At 46.9% G+C, this 19,260-nt stretch overlaps 1 protein-coding gene across 1 annotated transcript in view; it reads left to right on the top strand.

Moving 5' to 3' along the window:
- Positions 1-1,989: 1,989 nt before the first annotated feature.
- PLCD3 (phospholipase C delta 3) overlaps positions 1,990-19,260 on the top strand; it is a 184,405-nt gene continuing 167,134 nt past the window's right edge. Inside the window, exons 1-2 of the mRNA XM_073572868.1 lie at positions 1,990-2,060; positions 2,485-2,555. Coding sequence (XP_073428969.1) covers positions 2,005-2,060; positions 2,485-2,555 — 127 coding nt within the window. The 5' untranslated portion in view covers positions 1,990-2,004. The remainder of the gene's footprint in view (positions 2,061-2,484; positions 2,556-19,260) is intronic.

Raw genomic sequence — 19,260 nt, 5'->3', positions numbered from 1 at the left:
GAGCAACAGAGTAAAGCTAAGTGGTGTTTCCCTGTTTGTGTTTTTCCTTAGTGTGTATTAGTACAACGGTGGGGCCAGTGCCTGCACCACCCAGCTCTCTAGCAAGGGATAGGTGTAGGGTGCGCTAGGGCGACAGGTTCCTGATCGGCGCCCAGTGCGGAACCGGCATAGGGAACGTTAGGAGCGTTAGGGACACTGACTCAGGGGAGTGCAGGAGGTCTCCACGTCCCCGCTCCCTATCGCAAGGCCCACCATTGTAACTGTTTCCCTTTTCCCCGTGTCTTGATGTTTTAGTTACCGGCCTGCGGGCAGTGTCACACAGGACAGTTTCACGTGCCGCGTCTTGTTGTTTCAGTTACTGGCCTGCGGGTCGCGTCACACAGGACGGGTCATCGTGATACACTGATTGTGCTGCAATGGTTTCTGTGTGTGCTTAGGGTGTGCGCGGCCACACCTCCCCTGCTTTTATCAGGGTTAGTGTGTGTACTTGAAATGCTGTCCCCAGCCAATTGCTGAGGGGCAGCTCCTTTATAACCTTACCCTGCCCTATGGGCAGGGCCAGAGCTACTCACAAGGCTCCTGGACTTTGCCATGTGTGTCTCGTGTCTGTGGACCTCTTCTGTCTCGGTTATGGTACCAAATTTCCTGCCTTGATTCCTGCATTATCATGTTCCCTCGACCCGGCCCTGGAGGCAGTATATCTGGGCCTGAATCCTTGATCCTGTACCTGTCCTGTACCTGACCCTGTCTAAATTCGTCCTGGCCTAGAGGCTGTGTATCAAGGCCTGAATCCTTGATCCTGTACCTGACCCTGTCTAAATTCGCCCTGCCCTGGAGGCGGTGTATCCAGGCTTGAATCCTTGATCCTGTACCTGTCCTGTACCTGACCATGTCTGAACTGTCTGCTGTGTTATGTTCCTGGAATCCCTCTGTGTTTGGAGCCCCGCACCCAGTGACTCTGAGACTCTTGTAACCGGTATTCCTACTGAGCATCTACTATGTTGTGCTCTGACTATCATGCGGTACTAGCTCTATGCAGGCCCAGTAATACTGCGGTGTTAGCACCATCACGCTTGAGTTCCTTCCTAGGTCCGATGCCCGGAGCCTGACAACTGCAGTCTGGAACCTGATGACTGCTGCCTGGAGACTGGAGCTGGATGACTGAAGTGGTGCCTGTAGGTCGTGTTGGATGTCCGGAACCAAACGACTCCCGTGTGATGTCTGCTGGTGACTCTGATGTCCTGTGGGTGACCCTGATGTCCTGATGACCTCGTGTGTCCTGATGTCCTGATGACCTCGTGTGTCCTGATGTCCTGATGACCTCGTGTGTCCTGATGACCTCATGACCTCGCGTGTCTTGATGACCTCGTGTGTCCTGTCGTCCTGCCTGTGTCCCGATGTCCCGCTTATGAGTGCCTCGGTGATCCAATGGTGCCTTGGGTCCACTGGGTGGTACCCTTCTGTGAGGTGTGGAATCAGGAGCCTGGTTTAGCCCTGTTTTGTCTATGTACTGTGACTTTACACTTTACTTTATTTATACCTGAAGTTGTGCGGTTTCATCAAGTCCTACGTGTCCTTGTCCACATGCTCAGCTGCCACAGTATCCTGGTCGCTGCCTTTCCCTAGTTCGGGTAGGCCCGGGTCCCCCTCTGTGGTATAGAGGGTCCATATTGCATCCCCGGGGGATGCCCACCCCCTCGCCATGGCGTGGAGGTGCCTGTTGGGCCGCGTCTGTGGCTGCAGTCATGACACCTATTATTACTCCAGAATTTATTATTTTTGGTCAAACATAATTAACACCTAGGGCATGAATACTGTAGCTGCTAGCAATCTCACCACTTGCCCACCAACACTGTTCTATAGGGAACTGAAAGATTCATTCCCATGTGCCGGAAGATAATTGTTTTTCTGTAGAGCTGTCCAGTCAGCACATTCCCTGTAGTCAATGTGTGAAAAACTCCAGAGACTTTACAGCTACGTTCCAATTCAAACCAGGACTCCAAAATGGACAAAGGAAAGAAAGAAAGACCATGGTGGAGAAGAAGGGACAAATCTCCAAGGTGGGTCAGACTGGAATGACTAAGTTCAAAGCCAGACACAGTAAGTTAACCTCTACAGGACGTGTGGTGGTTCAGGCAGGCATGGATGGAGAATGTGCTACAGCTAGAACAACATTTAGGCGCTAGATGGCCTGTGGGGACCAAAGGACATGAGCTCTGTCCCTTACTACAAAGAATATCCCTAACTGACTCCTCTAAGTTTTTTGAGTGACAGAAGGGGAAAAGAGTAGATGATGTTCCTTTCTAAAAGTATTTAGTAAATCCTATTTAATTAATCCATGCTATTAGAGAGCTTGTAAGGTAAGAGCCCAACTGCTGAGTGCCAATTTAATAATATTTCAAAGTTATTTTTTTGCTTTTTACAATTAAAGGAATCTCTCCTGTTTTTGTTTTATATGTCTACTTCATATTCTGATTGTTGCAGTCAGGAAAATGGGAACTGGAACTTGTCCCTATTACCCCCCTTGTCTAGATGGATTAGTTTCACACAAAGTGGTGAGTTCCTGTTATCTCAAAATACTGTGTAACTATGTCAATGTTTTTATTGATAAGGAATGTCTTCACATTTTTATTATTCACTGATTATTATATTTTATGGTATATTTTTGTATCATGAACATAATAAGATTGGTAGGGGTGGATACTGACAGCCAAGGGTCCCTGTGTAGAACTTGGGTCTGGACCTGAACCATCATCCCTCCTGGTGTCTATGCAGACTGATATACATATGCACTTGCGCACATACACAAGCACGTTCACATTAGAAACTCATATACACACATACCGTATATACTCGAGTATAAGCCGACCCGAGTATAAGCCAACCCCCCTAATTTTGCCACAAAAAAAACTGGAAAAACTTATTGACTCGAGTATAAGCCTAGGGTGGAAAATGCAGCAGCTACTGGTAAATTTAAAAAATATAAATAGATACCAATAAAAGTAAAATTAATTGAGACATCAATATTTTTGAATATCCATATTGAATCAGGAGCCCCACATAATGCTTCATACAGTTCATGATAGCCCCATAAGATGCTCCATACAAAATACTCCCCATATAATGCTGCACAAAGGTTAATAATGGCCCCATAAGATGCTCCATAGAATAATATGCCCCATATGCTGCTCCATAAAGGTTATGGCCCCATAAGATGTTCCATAGATTATGGGGCATAATCATAAAATGTTCCATAGAATAGGCCCCATAAGATGCTCCATAGAATAGGCCCCATATGCTGCCCACATAAGATGCTCCATAGATTATGCCCCCATATGCTGCCCCATAAGATGCTCCATAGATTATGCCCCCATATGCTGCCCCCATAAGATGCTCCATAGATTATGCCCCTATATGCTGCCCCCATAAGATGCTCCATAGATTATGCACCCATATGCTGCACCCATAAGATGCTCCATAGATTATGCCCCTATATGCTGCCCATATAAGATGCTCCATATATTATACCCCATATGCTACCCCTATAAGATGCTCCATAGATTATGCCCCATAAAATGCCCCTATAAGTGCTCCATAGACTATGCCCCATATGCTGCCCCTATAAGATGCTCCATAGATTATGCCTCCATGTGCTGCCGCTGCTGCATTTGAAAATAAAAAAAAGACACTCACCTCTCCGTCACTGGGGCCAGTTGCCGATGTCACTTCTGGCACCTGAGATATTCACCTGTCCCCTGGTCCATCGCGGCTTGCTGCTATCTGGCACGTCATCTATCAGTGACGTTCAGAAAATCTCAGCTTATTTTCGAGTATATACGGTATATAAAATATTCACATACATAAATACATATTACGGTGGCTCATTGGATAGCACTGCAGCCTTGCAATACTGGGATCCTGGATTGAAACCCCACCAAGGACATCATGTACGAGGAGTTTGTATGTTCTCCCCGTGTTTGCGTGGATTTCCTCCAGGTTCTCTGGTTTCCTCCCACACTCCAAAGACATACTGATGTGGAATCTGGATTGTGAGCGCCAGTGGGGGACAGTGATGACAATGTTTGTAAAGCTCTGTGGAATTAATGGCGCTATATCTATAGATATAAAATTGAATGTGTTTGTATATCACCAACCAATCACAAAGCTTCTTTCACTTCACCAGAGCTGTTTAAAAGAAGCTGAGCTGTGATTGGTTGCTATGGGTAATAGTTTTCCCACTCAACAACACCTCAGCAGACACTGACATGGTGGGAGAAATCTAGCATCCCTAGCATCCCGGGGAACATAAGCTCCCAGCCATTGTCTAACCCCTTAGAAAAGAGCAGAGAGCACATGACAGAAATGAATCCCCCCTCCCGTGCCCATATACCCATCACACATCGTCCATCCCATAGGCACATCTTCCCTCTTAAAGGGATCTCCATATGCAAGTTAAGGCAAATCCCTCAGCGTTCTGATACTGACCCCAGGCCTCTCTTAAAGGGATCATTGGTATGGAAGTTAGGGAAAATCCATCCAGCGCTTTGGTTTTGACCCCAGGCCTCTCTTAAAGGGATCTACAGTATGGAATTAGGACCGTTCCATTCAGCGCTGTGGTTCTGACCCCAGGGTCTCTTAAAGAGATAATTTGTATGGAAGTTAGGGCAATTCCACTAAGCACTCTGGTTCTGACCCCAGGCCCCTCTTAAAGGGATCTCCGGTACGGAAGTGAGGGCAAATCCACTCTGCGCCTTGGTACTGACCCCGGGCCTCTCTTAAAGGGATCTCCGATATAGAATTAGGGCAAATTCAGCAGCACTCTGATTCTGACACCAGGCCTCTCTTAAAGGGATCATTGGTATGGAAGTCAGGGCAAATCCATCCAGCGCTTTGGTTCTGATACCAGGCCGCTCTTAAAGGGATCCCCGGTATGGAAGTCAGGGCAATTGCCTTCAAATGCTCTGATACTGACCCCAGGCCTCTCTTAAAGGGATCATTGGTATGGAAGTTAGGGCAAATCCATCCAGTGCTTTGGTTTTGACCCCAGGCCTCTCTTAAAGGGATCCCCGGTATGGAAGTTAGTACCGTTCCACTCAGCGCTGTGGTTCTGACCCCAGGGCCTCTTAAAGGGATCATTGGTATGGAAGTCAGGGCAAATCCGCCTCTCTTAAAGGGATCCCCAGTATGGAAGTTAGGGCAATTCCACTCAGTGCTCTGGTTCTAACCCCAGGATGATGGGATGACGTGGGATATTAGGGGGAGAAGTCCGGTGGCTCTGGCTGGTGGGATGATGTGGGATTATTAGGGGTAGTAGTCCAGCGGCTGTGACGGGATGACGTGGGATATTAGTGGCAGTTGTCCGGTGGCTATGGCTGATGGGATGATGTGTGATATTAGGGGTAGTAGTCGGTGGCTTTGACGGGATGAAGTGGGATATTAGTAGTACGGTGGCTCTGGCTGACGGGATGATGTGGGATATTAGGGGTAGCAGTGCGGTATCTCTGGCTGACGGGATGATGTGGGATATTATAGTGAATGTGGCTATGCGGAGTGGACGGGGCTATACACTCAGCTTTATATATATAGATATAATCATTATAATTTGTTATAACTAACCGTAGTTAGTAACTATACCCGGGAGGGTGACAAGGTGACAAGGAGAGATGCTCCCCCTTTCCTTGAGGGGAGTACAGGCTTTCCAGAGGCTTCCAATTGAAGAGACAGTCTCTCCTATTTCTAGCAGAATGGGCGCAACAGGCGCAACAAAAAAACAAAAGCGTCCATAAGCTCCAGGTATATTGCCTAGCTTGCAGTCCTCTAGGCCATAACTACAGTATGTTCCGCTTACAACGCTTACCTTCAGCTCTGTTAAAGGCTGGGCCGGGCATGTGGCTCTTCACTCCGGAGAGCATGACAGGGCTTCCCTGCCCTATAGGGATGCAGAACAGTCCCACCGTGAACAAGGTGCAACGTGCAAAACTTTTTAAACTCTTCAGCACATTAGACAACGTTCAACGTCACGCACTGTGTACCACTTGGTCAGTCAACATCTCTGCAGCCGCAGAGGATGTGGATGGTGCCACTGCAGCACCACCAGGTCTCCGGGTACTGACCGATGTTGAGGTTTGTACCGATTCCGAGAAGAGACCCCATGTCACCTTCATCATAGTGGGTAACCGCTACCACATAGTACACACGTGGACAGGCCTCTTTAAAGAAGGAAACCCGGTCTCTCATGCTCAACAGCCTCCCGAACTTTACAGATGTAACATTTACATAAACCTTGGCATCTGTCCCGTCTTCTCTAATAAAACTGTAGCCCAGTCAGTATCCGTGTACACCAGTCGGCCGCTGGTGCGCCGTTCTGCCAGAGCGCCTCCACCTGGCTGTCGTAGCACCCTCCAAACTTCCTGCTCCCATTGCTTTTTGTTAAGGATCACCCCTTCCACCCAGGCAGCCTGCTTGGGCATGAGAAAGGGGCCCTCTGTGACTGGTTGAGTGTGGGTAGCCCCCAGGGCTGTGACCGAATAGGGGGCCGACGAGACCTCCGACAGCTGCGGTGAAGGAGTGAGTTCTCTCATAGGAATGCGGCGGCGTACGATGGCCTCAGGAATGGAGCTGTACGAGGAGGGCCTCTCCTCCGGGGTAGACGACAAGGGTGCACTCACCTGTTTCACTGATGTAAAGGCGGTTGCAGCCTCCAAGCCATTGCTTTCTTCCGCGAGACCACTCGCCCGTGTGACAGTCGACTGGCATGCCAGTTCGGATGCCATTTCCGGCCGCGGTGCTTCCTGAGCAACTTCCAGCTCCGATCCTCGCTGAGTTAACAGGGGGGACTCCAGTGCGCCCGATCTTCGGGCCTGAGACTGCTCTGTAAGCTCCGCACCACCAGTACTCTGCTCCCAGATGGATGGTGTCTCCATCAGGTGTACGCTCTGGGGTCAGGGCAATGCTAAGGCTGGACAGGTGGAAGTCTCTGTTGGTTCCTCGCTGACTGTTGGAGGCTGGATGTGCACTTTCTCCTGCTGCCACCTCCACTGAATTCGGCCCACACCTTGGCAGCTACGCATACATGAGTGCTGCATTGTGGCTGGTTCATGGGTATAAGATGGCGCAACACAGCGTCTTCCGGCTTTCTCTTCAGGGTCCTGCCCGTCACCGGGGGAACCACCTCCAACCGTATCTTCCCTCCATCACAGTTCAGTTTCAAGGGGCAAGGTCTCCTTCTCTTCAGCCGCTCCCACCAGGGGTGGGCCCGGCCATGCTGACAGGCACGGTTTGACGCCAAAGAGTGACGGCATCGCCCACGAAGTACACGGTTCTCGTTGTTTACTTCTTCTCTATCGTTTCCCGCCATTCTCACCACCGCCATCTTAGTTACTGTGAAAGTGTTAGTTTTTCTTTTTCAATCAGTTAAATCCGATGCAATGGTCAAGTCTGGTATGGTCAAAACATTAACAGTAGACAATTTCAGCGTATCTTCATCATCAGCAGCAATTTTTGGCTCCTTCTGCTGGTCATTTTCCAGGGAGGAAGCCATTGCACATACTTTTTCATCTTCCTTTTCAACAAATTCTTCACACGGCAAGGCAACTACATCCTGCCAAACGTCATCTTTCTCAAGCTCATCACTTGCAGTACTTCCTCGCTGCATGGTGTCGACATCCAGCCAACTACGCCAAGTGTAAGGGAGGGCCAAGACCGTAGTCGTGACCTGTACTCTGGTGGCAGCTGCGCCTAGCCCTTCCCCTACATAAAACAATACTATGCTCCTCGGCATACCTGCATCTCCAGATACATCATCACCCGGGCACTTCCCACGCCATAGCGGTCCCCCTTCTAGGCGACTCGCATCAAGGGAGACACAGTCCGAGACAACTTTAACACTTTCTTGCTTCCTGATCTTTCCCTTGCTTGCTGTCACTTCTGTGCAGTACACGCCCGGACCGGACCGTACTAGACTGCTTCCCAGCTCCTTCCAGGTCTGACCTCACTACATTGACATTTCCTTCAGCCTGTTTCACCCCAGACATGAATTCATCAATCACTATGTTTGGTGACCCCCAATGAAGCATCCGGCCTGTCTGTACCGATCTCGTCAAAGTGCCAACTTCCTTCCTCTCCTTAGTCCAGCCAACTTCTGCCCTAAAAGCATTGGCCCAGGCGGTAAGACGCCACATCTTCCTTTTCCTGTTCTGACCCACTACTAAGACCTACAGTGGCCGTGGTTAACGTGGGCAATAACGACTTAACGTTACGTGACTGCCAAGCTGCCCAGGCCTATAGCCCATGTGGACTCTAGGGCACCCTGGCCCCGTCTGACTAAACCGCTCTTCAGCACTAACCTTAACTCTCAGCAGCCCCTCCTACAATTAACCCTCTATGAACCACCTATCAGATCCCACTAGTACGCCCCCACCTAGTGGCCCGCAACATCATTACAACTACCCAACCTATGGGAAACTATATACTAAAAGTGCCCTCCTCTAATGTCCCAAGAAGGGTGCACTAACTTTCCCTGACTATACATATACAAAAGACACATAATATACATGCAATATTATCATACAGGAACAAGAGGCAATATATACAGTTGTCAATAGAATGGTAGCACATTCAAGTGGCAATACCTTGAGTAATGAGTGGTAATACATAATTATCAATGTAGCAGTACCTCAGGCAATAATCATAAAAACACGTCTGAAAACATTAAGAACTGACATAGGGAAGCATGAGATACATAATATCTTATCCTCCTACATTTACATGGACCCATAGACTTATATTGGCCCTTGTCATCTGTGCTGCTGGGAAAACACAGACATGAGTGCAGCACTGTTGGTTAAATAGGGTACATGTGGCATCCGTGAAAAACATGATACCAAGTTGTGTGAAGGGTCCGTACAGTAACATAATAGAAAACATTAGCAGAACTGCCATCCTACCTCACAAAACAGCAGAATAAAAAGCGATAAAAAAGTGACCCCAAACTACTCTGCTAAGTCCCCTCTGGCTCCAAGGCCTATGGTTCGGGGTCCGTGATGGTTATTATTCACTTTGCTGCTATAATATAAGGTGCAGCCACAAGACCACTGCAGCCAAGTGCCAAGACTGACGGAGACCCCCGGAGCCACAAGACCACTGTAACCCAGTGCTAAGACTGACAGAGAGCCCAGGAGTATCGGTGCTGGAGCCGCAGGGATTTATTTCATGCTAATTAATCTTACATTATCAGAAAACCCCTGTAGACACACCCTCCATTTTTGCTGTGAATTGATCTACAGTGTTGGCAGGAAATATTCAGCCTTTTTGCAGCCTTTTCACTTGCATTTTTGTTTCCCATTCATTTGAATAGGGAAAAGACACTGCAGAAATGCTGAAAGACGACAGCAGCAGATTTATAAAAAGAAGTCTCTTGTGGCCGGTGTCCGTGTATGGCCGGTGTCTGTGTCTGGCTGCTGTACTGGGACAGCGCAGAATAGCATAGCAGCCTGCACTATTCCACACAATAGTATATTAAGTCCTGTTTACACCGCGCTTCTGCAGTGTGTCCGGGGGCTCTGCCTGAATCCCCCTAAAATAGGATTCATGTAAATCCCTGACGGGGCCACAGGCTGCACTGACACAAGCAGAGGTCAAAAGAATTTGTTTTTATTTCTGAAATTGACTGATTTATTTTTTTCGGATATTTGCACACGATCAGGAATTGGCAGCGCTTTGTACGCAGCACATGTCCGCTGCCGGCTATTGAACGCAGGTCACTCCTCTGTGATCACTGAACCGTGTGGATTTACTGCTGTCCAATACATTGTACGGGTGATATTTATCTCACGTCTCCGCAAGAGAAATATACATGCTGCGGTCTGGAAAGACGCGCCACTTGCCTGTCTTCGCAGGTGAGCCACGGGCGTCTGTGAACGCATAGTGGGTATGGGGTTTCTTGAAATCCCATCCACTATGCTGTAACATCTGGACTGTGCACAAGTACGCAGCTTCCAACCCACAGCGATTACTGATCATGTGCACCTACCCTTAGAGTTTGTTTCTGTTTTTTTCATCTAAAAGTGTTCACTTTTCTGTGGCTGTTGGAACACACGGACACGTTGAGAAAAAAAATCATCACATGTGGAATTCATGTGAGCTCCATTCCTGTCATTGCAATCTATGGCTCTATAGGGGGATTCAGGCAGAACCTAATGCGCAGTAGAGAAAGAGTTTGAACAGGCCCTAATGTAAGACACAGGCATTAGACATAAACTGCTGATCCCTATTCTGGTGATACTAGAGTTACAGAACTATATATACTGCACATATACACAGATATACACTATACATGTACACCACACATTATATATACTTTATAAATGTAGAAACATACACTACAGTTGTGGCCAAAAGTATTGACGCCCCTGCAATTCTGTCAGATAATACTCAGCTTCTTCCTGAAAATGATTGCAAACACAAATTCTTTGGTATTATCTTCATTTAATTTGTCTTAAATGAAAAAACACAAAAGAGAATGAAGCAAAAAGCAAAACATTGATCATTTCACACAAAACTCCAAAAATGGGCCAGACAAAAGTATTGGTACCCTCAGGCTAATACCTGGTTGCACAACCTTTAGCCAAGATAACTGCGACCAACCTCTTCCGGTAACCATCAATGAGTTTCTTACAGTGCTCTGCTGGAATTTTAGACCATTCTTCTTTGGCAAACTGCTCCAGGTCCCTGATATTTGAAGGGTGCCTTTTCCAAACTGCCATTTTTAGATCTCTCCACAGGTCTTCTATGGGATTCAGGTCTGGACTCATTGCTGGCCACCTTAGAAGTCTCCAGTGCTTTCTCTCAAACCATTTTCTAGTGCTTTTTGAAGTCTGTTTTGGGTCATTGTCCTGCTGGAAGACCCATGACCTCTGAGGGAGACCCAGATTTCTCACACTGGGCCCTACATTATGCTGCAAAATTTGTTGGTAGTCTTCAGACTTCATAATGTCATGCACACGGTCAAGCAGTCCAGTGCCAGAGGCAGCAAAGCAACCCCAAAACATCAGGGAACCTCCGCCATGTTTGACTGTAGGGACCATGTTCTTTTCTTTGAATGCCTCTTTTTTCTCCTGTAAACTCTATGTTGATGCCTTTGCCCCAAAAGCTCTACTTTTGTCTCTTCTGACCAGAGAACATTCTTCCAAAATGTTTTAGGCTTTTTCAGGTAAGTTTTGGCAAACTCCAGCCTGGCTTTTTTATGTCTCGGGGTAAGAAGTGGGGTCTTCCTGGGTCTCCTACCATACAGTCCCTTTACATTCAGACGCCGACGGATAGTACGGGTTGACACTGTTGTACCCTCGGACTGCAGGGCAGCTTGAACTTGTTTCGATGTTAGTCGAGGTTCTTTATCCAACATCCGCACAATCTTGCGTTGAAATCTGTTGTCAATTTTTCTTTTCCGTCCACAGCTAGGGAGGTTAGCCACAGTGCCATGGGCTTTAAACTTCTTGATGACACTGCGCATGGTAGACACAGGAACATTCTGGTCTTTGGAGATGGACTTGTAGCCTTAAGATTGCTCATGCTTCCTCACAATTTGGTTTCTCAAGTCCTCAGACAGTTCTTTGGTCTTCTTTCTTTTCTCCATGCTCAATGTGGTACACACAAGGTCACAGGACAGAGGTTGAGTCAGCTTTAATCCATGTCAACTGGCTGCAAGTGTGATTTAGTTATTGCCAACTCCTGTTAGGTGCCACAGGTAAGTTACAAGTGCTGTTAATTACACAAATTAGAGAAGCATCACATGATTTTTCGAACAGTGCCAATACTTTTGTCCACCCTCTTTTTTATGTTTGGTGTGGAATTATATCCAATTTGGCTTTAGGACAATTCTTTTTGTGTTTTTTAATTTAAGACAAATTAAATGAAGATAATAATACCAAAGAATTTGTGTTTGCAATCATTTTCAGGAAGAAACTGAATATTATCTGACAGAATTGCAGGGGTGTCAATACTTTTGGCCACAACTGTACATATTGTATATACAGTATACAGACACATACAGTGTGTACAAGGACAAATATAAGGTATATACACACAGAACATTCAGTTTATATACAGTATATATGCAACACCCACTAGGGCCGGGGTTACTCAGAACCGGGCCGGTCAGTAATTAAAGGGGGTGTCCCGGCAGCAGTGACCCGGTCCGTAGCCCTGTGTGTGCAATGAAAATGAAAAAAATGATGATTTTAGGGAATAAAGATGGGGATAATTTGTGACGCCACCCGTGGTGTTCGGTAAGGAAGGTGATAGCTGACGCTGCAAAAGAGACTGCGGGGGCTGTTGGTGATGCAGCAGAGTTGTTACAGCTCTCCACGGGTAGAACTAAGCCCCAGGGCAGTTATAGGTGTTAGAGATGATGATGGTGGTTTAGTCGTGGTGCAAGGCAGGTGACGCTGTAAATAAGTCAGAGGACGCAGTGGAATGAGGTCTTCACACTTTTACTCACAGTTCTTCCGGTTACAATCCCCAGCCGGGGTGCTGTGTCCTCTGGGTCGGTGGTCCAGCCAGCATTCAGGTAATTTAGGGTACACCTTGTTAGAACCCCCTTCAGATGTTCCTTTCCTGACCGTCTCACTGTGCTGGCTCCCACCTCTCCTGCCCTGCACCTTCACACACAGTGTCCCAAGCAAGCAGCCTCGGATCCTGTCAGAGACGTGCTCTAGGTCCCCTTGATCCTATCCGGCTGCCGTTTCAGCGAATGTGTATGGATGTGGCTGCAGCACATGCAGATACTGCAACCCCCGGTTAGCTGGCTGAGTCCTAAGTTTCTCCACTAGGCTGAGGCCGGTCATCTACTGCGACCTGGTCACTCCACCTGAATACGGTCGGTGTGGATATGGGCCCAACGGGTGGATTCCTCACTAGCCATGCCCCTAGGACCCCTTCTTCCTCTCTTCCACTGAAGCTTGTCTGTTTCTTCTGTCTTTCCTTTCTCTCTTTCTTCTGGTCTAGGGACAAGCTCCTCACTGCTCAAGTCCCCAGCTCCAACTGACTCACTCTCTCACTGTCACTTCCTTCAGCTCTCCCCCTGCTGCTTTCTTTACCCACAACCTCTTAGTCCCTCCCTGGCCTGGAGAGGTCTGGTGTTGGATGCAAGTGTCTGGGTTCTGGGTAGTGCCCCCTCCTTACCCGAGAGCGGAGTGCCCTATCTCTGGCTGAGGTGCAGTATCTCTGTGGCGACTGAACCCTCAGGGTCACCACATACCACCACCCCCCCCATTAAACACAGCACGTCCTCGAGCTGGAGCAAAGCAAACAGTAGTTACAACATGCAATAATTTCTGAAATGCATTTCAACCAGTAAAACAGTTAAACAAGTAACTCGTCTTCCCTTTCTGGGAGGCACTTTTCTTTAACGTTACAAATTACTACTATATTCATAAATATACGTTTAATAACATTGTTTACTATCTGTAAATACAGAAAATAGCTTTATCATAGGAAGAAACTGAGACATGAAATATAACCTTACTATCAATAAAACTTTTCCTATCAAGTGCAATAGAGTTCAGTGTATTCCCGAACCAGGGTAGTCTTTTTCTTTTCTTAACTGCAATATGGGGGAATCCGTCTCAAACCCCCAATGTAGGCCCAGGGCGTGGCTACTGGGCATAGCTGGTCAGCTCGTTGGACCACTGTTCGGCCACGCCAGACGGTTTTTGGTTCTGTGGTCTAGTGCAAAGATAGAATGCCACATTCACACTCTATTGGGTTACTGTAAAACCAATAAGAAGCACATTACGTGCTATTTACAAAAAAAGTTCTGTCCATTCTCTGTCCATGACCATAATGTCTTTCTTTAATCAGCAAGGCCTATTCACATTATCCTTAACAAAACCTAACCAAGTTACTTAACTATTTACATCACTTTTTGCCATTTGTTTACTTTTTCTTCCAGAGCAGATGGGGCATAAGTTAAGGCTGCAGCGGAACCGCCAGTAGGTTCCTGATGTCTGCCATCCGGTCCCAGGTTAGTTTTCTACACGCCCAGCCGGTTTTGAGGGCTGGCGGGGGTTTTAATGGGCCTACTAGGGTCTCCTCGGCCACCGGGGCAGGGTTGGTCACAGTACCTGCGTCTGATGTTTCTCCGGTGCCAGACTCCTCCTCCGATGGGGTCGGGGATGCTGGGCGCAAGGCCGCCCGCCGCTCACACACTTTTTCCAATAAGGCCTCCTTCCACGCCGACACCGCGGTGATCTGTGACCACAGGAGCTGGAGGCTTAGCTCCTCCACCTCTGTTCCAAGGAACTCCGGATCTATGGTAGGCAGCTGGGCAGGGTTTTCATCCCATTGGCTGGGGGGAGTCCTCCGCTTCCACCCCACAATCCGGGTCACCACCACTCGCCATCTTGCTTGCTGGGCAGTTTCCCGTCACGCCCACATGTAGTTCCCGCTCTCTCCTTCGTGGGCAGTTCCTTCTTTCTTCTTTCCCGCCATCCCAGACCAGGAGGTTGATCCTCCTGGCCAGCGGCCATGTTCTGATAGTATACAGGTATCCACAATGGGCGGGCATGATGTTGGCGCCTTTCAATAACTCAGCCCACGATGGGCAGCTTCAGCATTCAGCACTCCCATTTGCATAAATATGGCGTGTCTTGTCACAGTCTTTTTACACAATCTTTAGGAGTACGGGACCCGGTGTACCGGGTTGTAAGATCCTGTTCGTAAAACCAAGTTTGCAGCGCCCCTTAGGGCCGAGGTTACTCGGTACCGGTCCAGTCAGTTCTTAAAGGGGATGTCCCGGCAGCAGTGACCCGGTCTGTAGCCCTGGGTGTGCAATGAAAATAAAGAAAATGATGATTTTAGGGAATAAAGATGGGGATAATTTGTGACACCATCCATGGTGTTCGGCAAAGAAGATGATAGCTGACGCTGCAAAAGAGATCGCTGGGGCTGTTGGTGATGAAGCAGAGTTGTTACATCTCTCCACGGATAGAGCTAAACCCCAGGGCAGTTATAGGTGATAGAGATAATGATGGTGGTTGTAGTCGTGATGCAAGGCAGGTGACGCTGTAAATAAGTCAGAGGACACAGTGGAGTGCAGCCTTCACGCTTTTATTCACAGTTCTTCCAGTTATAATCTCCAGCCAGGTGCTGTGTTCTCCGGGTCGGTGGTCCAGCCAGCTCTCAGGTAATTCGGGGTACACCTTGTCAGAACCCCCTTCAGATGTTCCTTTCCTGTCTCACTGCGTTGGCTCCCACCTCTTCTGCCCTGTGCCTTCACACAGTGTCCCAAGCCAGTAGCACCGAATCCTGTCAGTGACATGCTCTAGGTCGCCTTGATCCTATTCGGCTGCCTTTTCAGCGAATGTGTATGGATGTGGCTGCAGCACATGCAGATACTGCAACCTCCGGTTAGCTAGCTGAGTCCTTAGTTTCTGCACTAGTCTGGGGCCGGTCCCCTACTGCAACCTGGTCCTTCCACCCGACTACGGTCAGCTTGGATACGGGCCTCAAGGGTGGATTCCTCACTACCCATGCCCCTAGGACCCCTTCTTCCATTCTTCCACTGAAGCTTGTCTTTCTGTTTCTTCTGTCTTTCCTTTCTCTCTTTCTTCTGGTCTAGGGACAAGCTCCTCACTGCTCAAGTCACCAGCTCCAGCACTTAAGGCCGTATTGGGTTCCTGCCCCTGATTACGTATAGAAAAGGTAGATCCTTCAAAGAAAGGCTGGTAAGAACCTATTTCAAGAATCCAAAATCAAAGATGTGACTGCCCCATTGGAATGTAGGTTGATACACTTGTAACAATTGTGTTGCATGTCCATATTTGTGTAAAAGTGAAACCTTTAAAAGCTCAGTCACAGGTAATGCTTTTACCATCAGTGCCTTTATTCATTGCAAAACTCAGTGAGTGATATACAAGGGTACAGGTATTTGTGGCATTGAATATGTGGGAAAGACCAAGAGGAAATTTAGAAGAAGGATCCGTGAACACATTGGTGATATTGCACATAAAACAGTGATTGAGAATCACCCTACCCATTCTCTATAAAATTATGCCACCATTGTATATAAGGTCATCCTTCCAGTCCAAGCGAGTGTGGCAATCTCCTCTCCCGCACTCGCTTGGACCGGAAATACCTGAGCATCCACACCTGGGTGATTTCACCTATGCATTATTTATTTAAGACCTTGTTTTCACTAAGAAAACAAGTCTTGTATAGAGCTAGACTCCCTCCCTGGCTCTCTACTGGTATATCCCCTGATAAATCCTGTATGGAAGAAATGCTATTTTCCCTTACTATCCACTCAAGATCACCCCATTGAAGATACGACCACACTATCTGCTTTCTACATGCAGCTGAAATTTCAACCATACTCAGAGGCCAATAGATGCAATATTTTGTTAGTAAGTGGGCAGGCTATTGGCTGGTTTATATCTACATGCAACTGTAAGGCGGCCAGGGTGGTAGTCGTGGCAACGGGATGTAGTGTTCCCACACCCTGGCGCCCCACAGATGAAATACAGTGTCCCTTCTGCTGCATGTGCTTCGTGCGCAGCAGTACACTCACATTTTCTGTCACTCCGGCTCCATATGCATGAGAGCCCCACAAACCATTTCAGAGACAATGTTCTTTTTCAACAGTTCAACTTTATTTGGCAGTAGGGTTTGCATCACAAATGCAGCACAGTGTACACAGAGTGGCATCTCTCACGCTTTCCCTGCCTTCCTGGCAATCTCAGTTCCTTCTGGCAATCCCTGCCTTGCTTCTTGGACAATCTCTGTGCTGTCCGTGCCTTTAGGCCCACTAGCTTTCTGCCATTCCCCTGCTCCAGCTTCGAGTTATAGCGTAAGAGGCTCGCAATCTCAGCTGCCCCTACTCCCCGCCGTAAGCTTTGGATCCTCCTAAAAACGGTTCTATCTAAACTGGTGACCGCCTGCACAACACTCAGCCTGGGGTCCCTTCCTGCCTTATCAGGTTTACCCCCACAGCTGTCAGACTGTCTCTTCTCACTGCTGGATCTCCTCTGCAGTGACTACTAACCAGGAAGTGCCAGCCATAAACGTTCCTCTGCACAACACTACACTGTAAACTGCTCCCCATCTGGAAAACCCCTATGCTGACTAAACCTACAGTTGTGGCCAAAAGTATTGACACCCCTGCAATTTTGTCAGATAATACTCAGTTTCTTCCTGAAAATGATTGCAAACACAAATTCTTTGGTATTATTATCTTCATTTAATTTGTCTTAAATGAAAAAACACAAAAAGAATTGTTCTAAAGCCCAATTGGGTATAATTCCACACCAAACATAAAAAAGAGTGATGCTTCTCTAATTTGTGTAATTAACAGCACCTGTAACTTACCTGTGGCATCTAACAGTTGTTGGCAATAACTAAATCACACTTGCAGCCAGTTGACATGGATTAAAGTTGACTCAACCTCTGTCTTGTGTCCTTGTGTGTACCACATTGAGCATGAAGAAAAGAAAGAAGACCAAAGAACTGTCTGAGGACTTGAGAAGCCAAATTGTGAGGAAGCATGAGCAATCTCAAGGCTACAAGTCCATTTCCAATGACCGGAAAGTTCCTGTGTCTACCGTGCGCAGTGTCATCAAGAAATTTAAAGCCCATGGCACTGTGGCTAACCTCCCTAGATGTGGATGGAAAAGAAAAATTGACAAGAGATTTCAGCGCAAGATTGTGCGGATGTTGGATAAAGAACCTCAACTAACATCCAAACAAGTTCAAGCTGCCCTGCAGTCCGAGGGTACAACAGTGTCAACCCGTACTATCTGTCGGCGTCTGAATGAAAAGGGACTGTATGGTAGAAGACCCAGGAAGACCCCACTTCTTACCCCGAGACATAAAAAAGCCAGGCTGGAGTTTGCCAAAACTTACCTGAAAAAGCCTAAAACGTTTTGGAAGAATGTTCTCTGGTCAGATGAGACAAAAGTAGAGCTTTTGGGGCAAAGGCATCAACATAGAGTTTACAGGAGAAAAAAAGAGGCATTCAAAGAAAAGAACACGGTCCCTACAGTCAAACATGGCGGAGGTTCCCTGGTGTTTTGGGGTTGCTTTGCTGCCTCTGGCACTGGACTGCTTGACCGTGTGCATGGCATTATGAAGTCTGAAGACTACCAACAAATTTAGCAGCATAATGTAGGACCCAGTGTGAGAAAGCTGGGTCTCCCTCAGAGGTCATGGGTCTTCCAGCAGGACAATGACTCAAAACAGACTTCAAAAAGCACTAGAAAATGGTTTGAGAGAAAGCACTGGAGACTTCTAAGGTGGACAGCAATGAGTCCAGACCTGAATCCCATAGAACACCTGTGGAGAGATCTAAAAATGGCAGTTTGGAGAAGGCACCCTTCAAATATCAGGGACCTGGAGCAGTTTGCCAAAGAAGAATGGTCTAAAATTCCAGCAGAGCATTGTAAGAAACTCATTGATGGTTACCGGAAGCGGTTGGTCACAGTTATTTTGGCTAAAGGTTGTACAACCAAGTATTAGGCTGAGGGTGCCAATACTTTTGTCTGGCCCATTTTTGGAGTTTTGTGTGAAATTATCAATGTTTTGCTTTTTGCTTCATTCTCTTTTGTGTTTTTTCATTTAAGACAAATTAAATGAAGATAATACCAAAGAATTTGTGTTTGCAATAATTTTCAGGAAGAAACTGAGTATTATCTGACAAAATTGCAGGGGTGTCAATACTTTTGGCCACAACTGTAAGCTAATCACGGCACACAGTATTGCATGAATCCAATGTTTATTCGTCCAGAGAGACGTATATTGTATTGTGTAGGACCGATACAGATATATAATCAACGTTTCGGCTATTCAGCCTTTCTCAAGATTTTATCTAGATCAAGAAAATTACAAAAAAACAATAAACAAAAAAGGAAATTTCCAAAAAAATACAATATATAGGTCTCATACAATATCTAGCCCTCCAAAAATGTATACATTTTAAATCGATAACTCTTATGACATCACTTAATAACATCTTTGTACATAGAGAAGAGATTATTCCCCACTAGATTGCACCATTGAAAATAAAAAAATAATTGAAAAAAATAATAAAATGAATATAAATGTCTATCCTGTATGAAGCACAGGTATATCGCAACCTGATGGAAAAAGAATCTAATACCTGTTTTAAGTAAGATCCACACGTGTTGCAACAAGGAATTCTCATGTGTTCACAATTCATATAAACAGCCTGTGAAACATTTTCTACAAAGAAAAAGAACAAATCAACATGCC

This window comes from Dendrobates tinctorius, unplaced genomic scaffold (genome assembly GCF_039654945.1).
Source record: "Dendrobates tinctorius isolate UK_male_01 unplaced genomic scaffold, ASM3965494v1 ptg000032l, whole genome shotgun sequence".
Taxonomy (NCBI): Eukaryota; Metazoa; Chordata; class Amphibia; order Anura; family Dendrobatidae; genus Dendrobates; species Dendrobates tinctorius.
The sequence above is the reverse complement of the archived record's forward strand: the minus strand, read 5'-3'. Positions and strand labels throughout refer to the sequence as shown.